Below are 14,784 nucleotides of genomic sequence, written 5' to 3' on the forward strand. Positions count from 1 at the left end.
GCAAGGATCCAGCCCCCCCGCAGGCAGGGCGCGCGCCGTTGGCCGTCGAGGAGCGGAGCGAGGCTGCCTGCGCAGAGAGTAACACGCTTTCTCTCCTCTTCATCCAGTTCAGCAGGAGTGCCGACGTCCCCGCCTACCAGCAGGGCCAGAACCAGGTCTATAATGTAAGTCCGCCTTTCCCGTAGAGCCCGGTGTAGAGAAAGTGCAGTCCTCTGCTGGGACGTGGGGAAAACAGCGGCTGGGGCTCGGTTGTAGGTCTCGTCCGCGGCTGTCAGCCTTGCAAGTTGTTTTAACCTCCCTGGGGCTCAGTTTCCTAACCCCGAAAACGGGGATAGTCATGGTGCCTGCCTCGGGGTGGGGGTGGGGGTTCTCTGAGGATGCGGCGCGCTAGCGGTGTGATGCACGGCAAGCGCCTGCGTAGTGTAGTGCCTGCCCCTAGCAAGCCCCCGCCTGGCAGCGGTTTCGCAGGCTGGAGGGGTGGAGTGGAGGAGGAAAGTGTAGAATCTTCCCTTTGGTGGAGAAGCGACTTCACGCTCTCCGTGCAATGGGACTTTGAATGGATGATCCACCCCCGCCGCCATGGTAATAAGCTCTTTGAGATGTTCTCCGAGATGACGGTAGCCGAGGGATCTCCCAGTCCGTGCTCCTTTGTGAGCCACCACCCAGAAGGAACTCCCAGTCCTGCTGGCCCCATCCTCCTGAGCTTCTGTTTCCGGTCTCTGACGCTTTTCTCTCTGTTTCAGGAGCTTAATCTAGGACGAAGAGAGGAGTATGACGTCTTGGATAGGAGAGGGGGCCTGGACCCTGAGATGGGGGGGAAACCGGTAGGGCCTTGCTGTTTCTGTGTGTGTGTGTGTGTGTGTGAGAGAGAGAGAGAGTGTGTGAGGGCTCAGCTGGGCAGTGAGGAGAGGGCTTCTCAATGCCAGCGCACGCTGCCACTACGCTGGACCCTGACGTGCGAGAGGCCTGGCCATGCAGACAGATGGGGCCCCGTTTGCCGCTGCCCCTCTCCGCCTTCGCCCTTGGCTCCCTCCTGCATCGCAAGGGGCCTCACACACATTAATGCGGCAAGCAGGCCCTTATGCCGGGCTCCCAGCAACTCTGTGCTTTTCGGCTGTAGACTCCACACCCTGTGGGGAGGGGAGCGGCTGGAGGAGGCCCGAGTGGGGTCTTCTTAAGAGCAGAGCTCAGCCTGGGTGTGAGAGAGCGTGTCCGTGTGCACGAGGGAATCCGAGGCGTGGTATCGCTGTGAGGGCCTGTGAGTGGCGGAGCACAGCTGCGGGAGCACGGGGAGGGCACAGGCGGATGGCAGAGCCCACAGAGTGTGGGGAAGGGGCCTGGGGAGGGCGCTGAAACTCTCCTGGCCTGGATCCCTGTTTCTCCATCTCTAACTTCTTCCCCTCGTCTCTCCCGGCAGAGGAAGAAGAATAAGAATCCCCATGAAGTCGTGTACAATGTGAGTAGAGGACGTGGCACAGTTTGCATTGGAAAGTTGGAGGGTAGGGCTGGAGGAGGGCTCTGGATGAAGGCTTTGCTCCCTTCTCCGTGGTCTTTGCCTGACTTGACCTTCACTTCCCTGGCCAAGTAGTGCCTCACCTGCTTGCTGCCCGCAGTGGCTGCTGGTAGGAAGGCCCCTTGGCTTGCCTTCCTTCGGCCCCTAAGCCTGCCGCGGGAGTTCCCGGATCAGCCTGGTGGGACCTGGGGGGACAGCGAGGTCAAGCTGGGCAAGCCCCTCTGAGGGGCTGTTGTTCCTAGGGGCCGGAGGAGCATCCTGAGTGTGGCCTCTTGTTGAAAACTTCACCATCCTGGGTGTTGATCTGGGTCTGCCACATGGGACCATCGCAGAGGGTCAGCCACTGCAAAGAGAGCTACTCTCCCTCCCTCCTGCAGTTGGCCCACGCACAGCCACGGTGTTGGCTGTGTGAAGAGACAGCTTGCTCAAATAGATGCTTCTGGGGGCTCTGGGGTGAGCCGTTGCATTGTCCAACGTGCGTGTCCTTTGGCTAGGACTCCACATCTTATCCTTTTGAACCTCTCCTGAGCTTCTGAGCTCAGTGCAAAGGGCTGGCAGCTCAGAGAAGATTCCAGAAGGCTGAGGAGGGGGAGAGGGGGTTGGAGCTGGTTATTGTCAGAAATGTTTGAGTCTCTGGAGCCTTGAATGTGGAACCCCCCCACCAACTGGGGAATCCAGAGGTTTCCTTTTGAGGGGAGCCCACTGTTTGCTACATCAGTTGGTAACACCGGTGTCTCACACCCTCTTCTTCAGGAGCTGCGAAAAGACAAGCTGGCGGAGGCCTACAGTGAGATCGGGATGAAGGGCGAGGTGAGTGATACTCCTTCTTCATTCCCAAGGATTGGGTGGTATGGGGGCTGCTCCAAAGAGTCCCATCCCTTCCTCCTATCACCTGCAAAAGCCCACGTGGTGGCTGCCAGAGGCAAAGGTTAGTCCAGCTGTCATCCATTTGACAGTATATTAGGTACTCAGAAAGTGCTGATACCCTTTTAGGATTAAAAACCAAGTTAAATACTAAGATGGTCCATGCTTTGCAAAAACAGGCCAAGTCTGTCAACGTTCATAATAATTATCAGGTGAGTAATGTGTGCCAATGTATGTTCAGCACTTAGGATGGTGGGGCCCCTTGTTCATAAATGATTAAGAATTTCCATAAGAGAGAGCAGAGCTTTGAACCCGTCTAGGTTTGATCTCCATGTGACTGCATAGGTGGCGTGCCCACAAAGCTGGCCTGGCCAGTGCTTTACCAGGTAGATAATCTCATTTAATTCTCACAATAACCCAATGGGAAATGTGTACCCGCCAGGCACAGGAGGTCCAACAACTTACCCAAGGTCACGTAGCTGGTGACGAGGGAGCCAGAATTTGTACGGACTCTACAGCCCGAGCTTGTACCCACAACCTCGTTGCCGTTCCCAGTGAGCATTGATGACTAGCCAAGAATTTTCTTAAAGATTTGTTTTATTGAAGTATAGTTGATGTACAATGTGTTAATTTTTTACTGTATAGCAAAGTGATTCATTTATACCTATATCTCTGTACTCTTTTTCATCTTCTTTTCCATTATGGTTTATCACAGGAGACTGAATACAGTTCCCTGTGCTACACAGCAGGACCTTGTTGTTTACCCATCCTATGCATACTGGTTTACGTCTGCTAATCCCAGACTCCCAGTCCTTTCCTCCCCCACGCCCTCCCCCTTGGCAGCCACAAGCCTGTTGTTCTCCACGTCTCTGTCTGTTTCTGTTTTGTAAATAAGTTCATTTGTATAATTTTTTTAGATTCCATATATAAGTAATATCATACAGTATTTGTCTTTCTTTGTCTGGCTTGCTTCCATGTCTTGGCTATTGTAAATAGTGCTGCAGTGAACATCGGGGTCCATGTATCTTTTTGAATTATAGTTTTCTCCAGATATATGCCCAGGAGTGGGATTGCAGGATCATATGGTAACCCTGTTTTTAGTTTTTTGAGGAACCTCCATACTGTTTTTCCTAGTTAGCCAAGAATTTTGAGAGCTGCAGGGAGGCCTGTTTATTCCAAGCAGTGGCAGCGTGGCCAGCTCCAGTACGGCCCAGATCCAGGAATCTGATGCCTCTGAGGATCTGAGTCAGGCACAGCAAACCTGGGCCCCATCAAAGCCAGGCCTCAGCTTACTCTGCGGAGGCCGAGGTCTGACCAGTGACCTGAAGACCCTTCTCTCCCGGGGCAGGGGTGCTGACTGGGAGACAGTCACCTGTGACTCTCTGGGGGTCCTCTGAGGAGGACTCTTGAGCAGGAAGGCTGCTGCTGGCTCTCTGACCTTGTAGCCTTTTCTTGTCTCACTCCACAGAACCAGCGGCGAAGAGGCAAGGGACATGATGGCCTTTACCAGGTGAGTGCTGCTGGTCCTTCTTCCCGGGGTGGCACCGTCTAACCAGAGCCAAGGTCACGCTCCCTTGTTTTGCTTGTTGGCAGTGCCAGCTCTTGTCAGCAGCTGGGCTGGGCGAGCCCAGGGCACCCATTCAGGCCTGTGGTGACTCTTCTGCTGGTCAGCCCCTGGGGCGGGGCTGGAATTCAACCATTCAGGCAAATAACTTGGTTCTAGTCAGGAGGCCATGGGAGCCCCGGGGGGAACTGGGCACAGCAGACAAGCGGCAGCTGCCCAGAGGCTGTGTGGTCTTGAGCAAAGGGCAGATGCAGGCAAAGGACACCACACAAGCCACTTCCTGCCTCTTGCGCCGCTGCTCTGGGCCCTTGCAGAAGCCTTGCTCCGCCTCGTATCCTCACACCTAATAGGATGGGAAGATGGGTGAGGAGATTGAAGTAGACAAGTTAAGAAAAATAACTTTAAATAGAAAATGTAGTCAGGTGCCTAGTTTTTGCAAATCAGGGTGAATAACTATGCAAACTAAGCACAGCCAACCTACTTCTCTAAAATATAATCCCCAGTGGGTTCTTACTTGGTTCTTTGTGCCTCACTGGGGCTGTTCACAGCTTGCTTGATTGACTCCAAAGTTTCAGGCTACCTGGCTTCCGAGTTCAGAGTGATGGCAAAAGGGCCCCCAAATTTTACTGCGTGTCACTGCTGTTGATCTGTCTCCTGGACCAGAGGGGGAGACGTTCCAGTGAGATTGGGACCAGCCTGCCTGTTCCCTGACAAAGAACATGACTGTAGTAGCATGGCCTGGGAAGGAGGCTCGGGAGGGCGGGGGCCAAGGAGCCACTCTCTCCCCCGTGACAAGTGCCGGCTTCCCGGAGGCCCGGGTATCAGGGGCAGTACGCTGTCTGGAGCAGGTCTGAGGCCTCCCCGCTGATTCCCAGCTCAGTGTCCCAGCTGGGTGACCCTCCTTCCTCTGTGGTCTGACAGGCAACTTCGTAGGGCACAGTACTTGGGAAGCCGGGAGAAGGTGAGAATTTAGCTGGGAAGGAATTGCACCAAGGCCATTCCCAGTGGGACACAGGACCATCTCTGCTGCAGCTGCATGGGCCAAGGCCCCACCTGTGCATGAGGGGACAGTTCCTGGGCCTCTGAGCTGGGCGGGAGATCACAGGCCAGGCTGCAGCAGACACCTGTTGGCCTCCAGGCAGGCTCATGCCCACACAGAGCTCCTGACCCCCTCTTCTGTTCTGATTTGCTTTCCCCAGGGACTCAGCACGGCCACCAAGGACACCTATGCTGCCCTCCGCATGCAGGACCTGCCCCCTCGCTAACAGCACCTGGAATTTCACCACTCACAGGCCAGACCTGCAGATGCCCAGATTGTTAAAGACACAGGATAAAGTATTTACAAACCAGTTCGCTCGTATTTCTCCACCACCCAAGTATTCTTCTTTACGATCGGGATGCTTCAAGTTGTAACATGTGGTCATATCCAATTGCAAACTGTCACACAGAATTTCTTCCCTGGACGCCGGCAGGGAGTGCGTCCCCCAGGCCCTGTCCTAGAGGAGCCTGCTGGGAGTGCAGCATGTTCCGGGGTTTTCTGCTTCCTGGAGGCTGTGGGCAGGCCCCGTCCCCAGTGGCTCTGGGCTCTTACCTGGGGGACGGGCACCTTCCTCCTCCAACACAGCTGAGGAGTTCAGGCTGTGTTCTGTAAAGTCGCCCGAGAAACCACAGATGTTAGCGCATGTCCTGATGGTCTGCATTGTTCTGTCAGCATTTGAGCGGCTTCGCTCCTGCTGTAAACTTCGCTTCTGTTGTCAGCGTAGCCCATCATTCCACGGTAACTGGTGATGGGCCAGGGAGGCTGTGGTGCCTCCCTGTGAAGGGTGAGGGCACAGGGGAAGGGGGGGTGGTAGGTAGCAGCTGGTGGTGGCTGAAGAGGGGAAGCAGTGGTGGATCAGGGACGGGAGCAGGGGAGCCAGAGGCCTGGGGGCGCAGGAAGGGGCCCTCCTGCTATCAAGCATACGTTCCCTGTGATAGAACTTGAGTGCCAGGGCCTGTGGGGACCAAAAAATGAAGAAGCCCAGCCTTGCCCTCCCGGAGCCCACACTCTCACAGGGAAGCGAGCTGTGAAGAGTCCAGCGTGCAAGAATACAGCAGTGTCATGGCTGACTACGAACAAGGTGAGGGGCAGCGAGACCACATTCTCTGCAGGCACTTGGGCACCTCACACTGAGTGAAAAGACACAGCCGTATTGGGAAAGGCCTCAAAAGAAGACTCCGCTCCACTCAGACCTAGAAAGATCCCAAGGGACAATGGCACGGTGGGAAAAGCCTCAGCTGACTTACCTGGAACAGGGCTGTGTGCTAAAAGGGCAGGCGGCTATGGATGGAAAACCCTCTTTGCTCTGCTCGGTCTTAATTTATACTGGTTTGCTAGAGCCTTACTTTTTTGCATAATAAATGCTTCAGTGAAAATGCTGCTTTACCGTAAGCTTTATTTCGGCAGTCAAGCCTGTAATGGTCATTTAGTCATCAGGCGATCAGCCTGCTGCTGGGAGAGAACAGGACGGCTCCTTGGAAAATGCAGGAGAGCCAGGTGCATACAGTGGCCCAAACGGGCTGTGCTTGGGGCAACGTGGTGTCCGGCTACGCCAGGAGTCCTTATGCAGGAACCAGGAGAAGGTGATGGGGAGCTCCCTGGGTGCAGGGCTCACAGCACTGAGCTAGCTTGGGGCGTGCCGGAAAGAGCAGGAGAGAGGCCATCTGAGCATCAGTGCATCAGGAAGAGGGAGCATCGTTGTCAGAGGGTGTCTGGGGGTTATGAACAGCTGCTGATGCCACAGCACAAAAAAAAAAAAAAAAAAAAAAAAAAAAAAAAAAACCTCAGTCTGGGGAATTCCCTGGCGGTCTAGTGGTTAGGGCTCTGTGCTTTCCCTGCAGGGGGCCTGGGTTCGATGCCTGGTCGGTGAAGTAAGACCCCCCCGCAAGCTGCAAGACACGGCACGTGGCCAAGAAAACAAAAGCAAAAACAGAAACCTCAGTCTTTAGGGTTTGGGGAAGGAGAGGGGACAACAGAGGTCTTTTAGATCAGGTTCTCCCACAAAAAGTGACCCTGTCCCCAGCAGTATTTCCTCTAACTGCAGTGGCTGTTTATAAGGCCCTAACTCATCAAGCCACCAATTAATATCGGGTAAAGACTTTGAAATCAGAAAACTTTGAAATCGAAGGCCATGGCTATTAAAAGCCCCTGAGCATTTGGGATTCCAACAGGAGTGATGTGCGTCTCTGCCAGGAGAGAAGGCATTCGATTCATACCCTGGCCCCAGAGGGGAATTCAATTCCATTCACCAAGTATTGACCTAGCACCTTCCTATTCTGTGCCCAGCGCTTGGCAAGCTACCAGGGAAGCTAGAGAAGTAGCATCAGAGTTAGTTAGGGACTTAAAATTTTGTCATTGTATTTCATCCACACCGTGTAAAGAACTCGGCATCACAGTGCACTGTCGTGACACACACAGGACAGGCAGGTGGAAGCGGAGTGAGGGCGGGGTGAGTAGCTGCCGATGAAGGGGTACGGACAGAGCTCGGCAAGGCATGGGGGGAGCTGCGGAAGGTTTCATGGAAGGAACAGGGCTCTGAGGAGGGAGAGAAGGGCTGAAAACTATCAGCCCTAATTCTGTAACCTGGTCATGGGGCAAAGGAATGGGAAAATTACACCATGTTGTTTTAACTGCCCTTCCGCTGACTGAAGTTCACAATGACAAGTGAGAGCCTCATTGTGGCTGCTGCCGCTTTATCTGCTGTTCACTGGGCATCTTATAACACATGAAGTTGGCTTCCTCTATTAGTCAACGTTAAGCCTCAACCTCATACCTAGTTTTAAGGTCAGCTGAGTTTCACACGGGCTGTGTGACCCACACGGCTGGCCTGAAGATAAGAGTTTGACCCAATTCGATCAAGATTTTGACTCAAGAGGTAGGAGGAAAGCTGGCTGTAAGCTATGGGTGTGGGAGCTGGCCCAGGGTGGGTGGGGCAGAGGACTTACTGGACTCCGTGCAAGGCAACTACACAGAGAAGGCTGCCGGGAGAGGACTCAGTGGACGTGCTGGCACAACGAAGCCCCAAATCAAGCTGAGAATGGCCCTGGTCTTCGCAGAGAGAAAAGGCTGCAGTTGGAGAATTCATACCCTCTCATGGGTAGTTCCTCTTGGAAGACACCACTGGAGTGGGTTAGAACACAACAACAACCTTTTTACAAAGGACTACAGGGTAACAGAATGGAATCAGTGCTTTTATCCTCATGCCTTAGCCCGTGACAGATGGGTTTTGCCTTCTGAAGTCCTCGTGCTTGTGAGCCCGCTGCTGTCTCTACCAAACAGCCAATTCCTGTTAAAACTTGAAATTGTTTTAAGAGTAACTTTACAAACTGAAAAGCAAGTTATAAATAACAAGACAGGGTGGAATGGAAAAGAGCGAGGCATTCTTTGACGTAGAAACAGAGGAGAAAAGGACCCAGCATTTGTCTTCCCATTCTGGGCCCCTTTCAAGACAGCAGCCATACCTTGAGACCAGAGCGCAAGCTTTCTCTTTCAGCCTCTCTCCGTCTGCCAATTCAAGGGGGACGCACAGACTCAGTTCATACACACTAGTTAAACAGGATGCCTCCCAGAGCTCTTCAACAAGCTGAAGTTTTCTCTCTGTGGGAAATTCATTTTAAGATTCAAACTTTCCCTTTTATGCAGTCAACTAATTGCATTTAGACACTAAATGTTGGCTACAAGAAGCTAGAGAGACGGAGCTAAGTTGTGTACCCTCAGACAGGAGAACCAGAGGGCCAAGTTCAGGATTAGCTTCCTTCAGAGGACCCCAGAGAATGACTGTTCAGGACCTGGCAGGAAATGCTAGAGGGGCACGGTGGTTTGGAAAAGTCAATTTCAATGACAGTTCTGCAGTCAGATACACAGTGAGAGGGGACCTCTGAAGAGTTCTCTCACAGATGAATCAATCGATCACACAAAGCCCTCGGGGTCTGAAGGAAACCACTGCTACCAGACTCGGGGGCCCAGGAAGCCACTGGGGCCTGGGCAGAGAGCAGTGTGGTGGCCCCAGCGCCGCACGGAGCACAGGGAGAAGCGTGCCGAGGCCAGGGCACGGGTGGCGGAGGAACCAGTGTGCTTACAGTGATCCCGGGCTGCCTGAGAGCACCTGCTGGAAAAAATAAGTTGGAAGGCTTAGTCGAGAAGTCTGTATGGGAATGTGTGAAGCAACCCGAATACCAACGCAACAACTTCAGAGAAACTCAAACAATGTGAAAACACTTGGAAAATGGTTTAATGATGTTTTACAACAGAAATGAACTGTACAGTTACAGTAAGTTTAATATATATAAAAAATTACAGCAGACAAATGCATCTACACAAAATCTACCATTTTCATTCTGATTCACTGTCACCTACACAACCTCTCCCAAGCCTACAGCCCCCTGCAGGCAGCCCCAGGAGGGGGAATCATATAAAGGGCACTTTTAAAGAGACAGCACCACTCATATTCCCCACCACCTCCTCAGGCCTCAGGAGGTATCAGCTAATTCCCCCAAATGTAAATTGCTTGTGTTTCGGGTTTTCAAAACCAAGAAAACGTGTGTCTCCCGGGGGCCCAGATAACGAGGCCCCAGACTCCCAAGTTATGGGTTGATTCTTGTAGCATGTTCCTATCCGAGGGGAAATGGCTAACCAGGCGTCTGGGACAGTGAGGCTATACAATAGCCACCCAGATTGCAGAGTTATCTAAGGAGAAATGTAAAAGGACTCCCAATAAACTACTTAGGAATTGTCACTGCCTCATTAAAGCTGCTGGACAATTTTGGAAAGAATCATTTACACCACATCTTAAGTTTCCACAAAAGAGAACTCAAACTCACATTTTAAAGTTAAGTACATAAAACAAAAAGTTTTGGGAGGCCAAGGGGTCAATTCCCCCTTGTGTCCCTCCCTTGACAACAGTGGAAAAACACCCCTGAATCAATATTTAAAAAAAAAAAAAAAAAAAAGGAAGAAAAGAAAAAGGTGGGGGGAGTTAAGATATTTAAAGACAGAGAGAAAGAAAACAGCTTTAGAAAAAAACCCAAAACAACCACTGTCTCTTTAAAACAAAACAAAATCCCAGTTGGGACCGATAAATCAGCAAATATTCAATCCAAATTGACCCCGGTGGAAGTTTATTACTGAATATTATGTACACTCAGAACTTTTTTGTTTTCTTTTTTATTATGAACACCTAGGCAGTGAAAATTGTTATGTTACTACATACATAGACACACCCAAAACATACAAAAATACTATTATTTCAAACTACTAAGAATAGGACAGTTCAGTTATCTTCATGCTATGACTTTAAGAGCATTACACTGAAACAAACAAGAAGTTAAACGACATTTTTTTTTAATATCCCAGAAATATACCAAAATATACATCTAAGCTTTGGAATTACTGAGGTTAGACTAATGCAAGTGCTGGGTAATCGTACTTAATACACAAGTCTAAGGTTCTGCAGGAAAGAAATTATCTTTGGTATCTGCATCAGGCTAATATTATTAACATTTGGATTTTGCTTTGGGATAGAGCTTGTATGACCCTAGAACCAAATCCCCCCCCTCCCCTAATCAACTGAGATTAAAAAGATCCGTGTAAAAAGTTCCTTCATTTGCACCCACCACCCCCCAAGTTAAAAAGTCACAGGCATCTACCTAGCACAAAAGGTTGTGAAATACAATGCATAGTTGCACAGTGGTGCTGCAAAAAGGAAACAAACTACTGTAAGAAGAAATGAAAAAGCTTGATAATCCTTCTGCGTGTTTTCTCACAAACAGGACAGCCACTTCCAAGCAGTTCCAGTAAAGGAAAAGAGAGAAAAGGCTCAGAAGGGCACCTTGGCGAGTATTCACGGGCACGGCCCCAGAGGTTAAAGCACCCGGCAGAGCAGCCAATCCTGCACCAGTGTCTTCAACTTCCCCCACTCTGTGGAGTCCAAGGCGCCCAGCAGCAGCCCGGGCTCCCCGTCCCTGCGCTAAGCCCCTGCAGTGACCATGGCTGTCGTAGGGAGGACTATCGTGGTGATGGGCTTCTGCCTACCGTTTTGGAAAATCTGAAATGCCAGTTCGTTCCATGGCACGTTCACAGGTTGGCAGGAGCCAAAGCTACCAAGCATGTGCCTCTGCACACCCTGGAACACTGGAAACAGACTCCCTGCTCTTTCAGTGCAGTCAGGGGCCCCCCCTTCCCTGCCCCGGGCCTCGCTCCTCTAAACACCAGGACGCCACAGACTGGATTGACGCTGAAGACTTCCCTTTTCTTTGGTTTTTTTGTTTGTTTTGAGTTTATACAATCATTAAAAAATCTTTGGTTTTGGCTGGAAATTTAAAAAACAAAACAAAACAAAACAAAGAAACCACCCTCCCCTGGCTTATAGCAGCAGTAGTAAGACCTGGCAAAGCTCTTTTTTTCGACATTGGGGGTGGGAATTGAAGGTTGGGAACTACATTCAAAGAAAAGGTGAAGGGCTGGGGATGCAGCTTCTAGACAGCCCATTGGATATAAGATTGTCAAATAATAATAATATTAATAACAATAAAAACTTAAATATTTGGATTTTTTTTTGGTCATGTCAAAGGAAAAAAAGTGAAATGTGTATGCAGCAGTCAGCTTAAAGGAGCCTTTGGTGTCTTCCCTTCCACCCAAAGTCCTGAAAATAAGCAGAACCCTGAGGCCTCACAGGGGAAGGGGATGGCCTCCCCGCACCAGGGAGAAGGCAAGTACTGGAGGGGAGGTGTGGCCAGCAGTCAGAGATGGGAGGTGGGGTCGGGGTGTGGCCGGCTGGCCAGCCCCTAAGAGCAGGGTGGCAAGGAACAGATGTTAAGAGACCTGGGAAGACCCCCTGCAACAAAAAGAAGGAGAAGATTGCAATTTGCCCTCAGTTTGCAGTAGCTTTTAAAGCAGCGACATTCAGAGGCTTTGGGAGGTCCCACCCTAGGCTACAGGTCCCGTGATGCTATAGGCCAGAGTTCAACATTACTCAGAGGAGGGAGGGCAGACTTGGCAACTCTGTAGGGTTTAGAGAAAGTTTTAAAGCAAGTTACTCAGTCACGAGTTAGAAATGAGGTATACAACAGCTCCTGGACTCGTGGTGGGCGGAAAACCCCACGCTTATTCACCTCGCCTCTGCCACCACCACCACAGCTGCAGGGACTGAACTACGGTCTAACGTGGGGGAGGGCATTTCCTCGGAGTGACACCTCCTGTGGACTGAGTAATGCACACAGGCCCCGCGAGCAGAGGTAAGAAGCCGGAAGAAGTCTGCATCTCCACTTTGCCCGCACTCAGGGGAGACACGACACACCATTTACGCTGTCAAAAGCCAATGTTATAATACAGTTGCAACGTCTTTGGTTCTCTCCTTTCCCCCCTCCCAACTGTTTGCAGTTTTACACGCAACCAGGCTAGTCCACTCTACTCTCATACAGTACGTGCCTTCCGCAGACCCACGCAGGATCAGAACCAAAGACGAGGCACCCCACCTGCCTACAACTACAGCCTTTCCTAACAGGACTGTCTTTCCAGCTTCTGAAAGTGCTTTCCCTTTCCTGCTCTATTGCTCAGACTTAGAGACGCTGAGGGACTGGGTAGGAGTACAGAGTCTTCTCTCTCCTTGGCTCTGTCCTTTTCCATTCGAAGGAGATCCCAATTTTAAAGAAGTGTTTGGATGTCTCATTTTGGAAACAGCACTGTACCCAACTGTCTGCCTGCAGACTTTGGGACATCATGTGAGAGAGCTCAATGCCACTGCCAAGTTACGAAAGAAGCCTTAAGCTGCTTTTGTGAGGTTGTGGCTGACTCCATGAAAACAACGATGAACAAGTAAACAAAGAAAATTCGGGGGAACTTTGCAGCAGACCTCAATATTTTTTTTTTTTTTTACAGTAAATTAGTTTTGGGGTCTGAACTTTCTGACAGTGTCCTGGGTTTGAACCGGAAGGTGGCACTGGGTGGCACGGCCCTGTGAGGAGTGGGCTGATTCAGGGATGCAGAAAGAATCATAAAGGGCACTGGCCCTGCCCTGCCCACCGTGGGAGCTTCACTTCCGGGTGCAGTGGCGGTCCATCATGTATGCCTTGTCTTCCCTCAACTGTTGTTTCAAGTGCTCTTATCTTCAATAGCCTTGATACCTGCTTCCTGACCTACCTAGTGCTTTGAAAAGTCACACAATATTAATACCACTTTTATATAACATCAGAACAATAAGATTACTAGTAAAGCTGTCATGAAGTTCTGCAACCTGATCGTTTTCTGTCGAGAGCAATAAATTTCTTATCCCTCCCCTCTTTTCCGTGTCTCGTCAATAGTACACCAAAACAGTGAACTACTCAATTCCCCAGAGCCCATATGTGAAAACATTCCGGAACAATACAGCTCTGTGGAAGAATAAAGGAAGGCCTTTTGGATTTCCATGTAATCTTGCTCTTGAAAATGCTTATCCTTCACAAGTGACAGAACAACTAAATATCGTCTGAACTCAAACAGGCTGTACTGGTTCTCTTTATAAGTGTTAGATAAAGGGAAATAAGAAAAGAATTCTACCCCCATCTTTTGCCACCCCCCCTAAATTTCCCAGCAGTTCCAAGAATATCACTGCCACACTTAGCAACTCTATCCATTTTTACAGAGCCAGCAGAGTGAAACTAAATAAATCTCTTTTCCAAAGCCAGGATGACCAATAAGACTTCCTTCAAAAAGTGGGGATGGGGAGGGGAGAGGAAAAGGAAAGAGACAAAGATAAAGCTTTTCCAAATTTCAGCTTTTTGTTCCTATTCCCTCTGCCTGTGTTGAAAACGTAAGGATAAACAATGCAGTGTCTTTGGTATCCAAACCGAACCCCACTTAGGTTCTGTGAGATGGATCACTTATTAAAAAATAGCCTTTCTGGACATAGAGTCTATATCTGAACTCAGGGAGCCAAGAAAGTTTGTCCCAGAGTATGGCCAGAAAGGACTCTTAACTGTTCCTAAACCAGCATCATTTCTCATTCACATCCCCACTAAGAACAATACTCTTCTCAATCTCACTAACTAACCCATCCCTAAAGGTCACACCATATCACAGGTAAGAGGCGAGCAGGTTGGCTTTCAACTTCTTGATCTGGTTTCCTTCTGTTCGCATTTTTGGTCGAGACAAAATTAGCCTTCGTATGAGAGAAGGAAGTGAGGTTTTAAACTGTTATGCTACTAGCACAACATTCAGTAACATGACAGAGGGCGACAAAAAAACAAAAAACCTGCTTAATTTTCTTAGATTAAGATGCATCAATCATTCATTTCTCCTTTCCTCTCCAAATTAAATGGTGCTTCTCTACTTCTGCCTCTATTGCTCAACCACACACCCCGACATTCACACATTCATCCTTCTCCTAAGCTCTTGCTACGTACAGAGGTAATGAATCATCAGGAGAGGCTGGCGGGGTATGGGGGGCCTGGGCAGCCACAGGAAGGGATGTAAATGCCTTCGAGGACCCTGAACTGGACAACCCACGTGTAACCTGCATGCCACCACACACTGCACTGCAGGCCAGACCGCAGAGAGGCTGACGGATCCCAAACCCAAACACAGGGATGATCAAGTTTCCTTTGGCAAGACACAGATAAGGAAAAGCGAACACACACACGAGCAATGCAACATTTTCCTTCTAACATAATCACCTTCTTCTCTCCCCACCCACCGTCCCTAACCCTATAAACTGTAACCTATAAACAGGATCCCCAATACATACAGCATCAATCATGTTTATCAATCATAATAAACATCAGTTCGACTAAATGCTACAGCTAGAATTATTTCCACTATTTATAAAGTTTT

The 14,784-nt window shown here is 50.1% G+C and overlaps 1 protein-coding gene across 1 annotated transcript in view; it reads left to right on the top strand.

Moving 5' to 3' along the window:
- Nucleotides 1–6,356, top strand: part of CD247 (CD247 molecule) — a 78,188-nt gene extending 71,832 nt beyond the window's left edge. The window contains exons 3-8 of the mRNA XM_030875573.3: nt 108–164; nt 744–824; nt 1,418–1,456; nt 2,267–2,323; nt 3,846–3,887; nt 5,141–6,356. Coding sequence (XP_030731433.1) covers nt 108–164; nt 744–824; nt 1,418–1,456; nt 2,267–2,323; nt 3,846–3,887; nt 5,141–5,206 — 342 coding nt within the window. The 3' untranslated portion in view covers nt 5,207–6,356. The remainder of the gene's footprint in view (nt 1–107; nt 165–743; nt 825–1,417; nt 1,457–2,266; nt 2,324–3,845; nt 3,888–5,140) is intronic.
- Nucleotides 6,357–14,784: the final 8,428 nt, after the last annotated feature.

Source organism: Globicephala melas, chromosome 1 (assembly GCF_963455315.2).
Source record: "Globicephala melas chromosome 1, mGloMel1.2, whole genome shotgun sequence".
NCBI lineage: Eukaryota > Metazoa > Chordata > Mammalia > Artiodactyla > Delphinidae > Globicephala > Globicephala melas.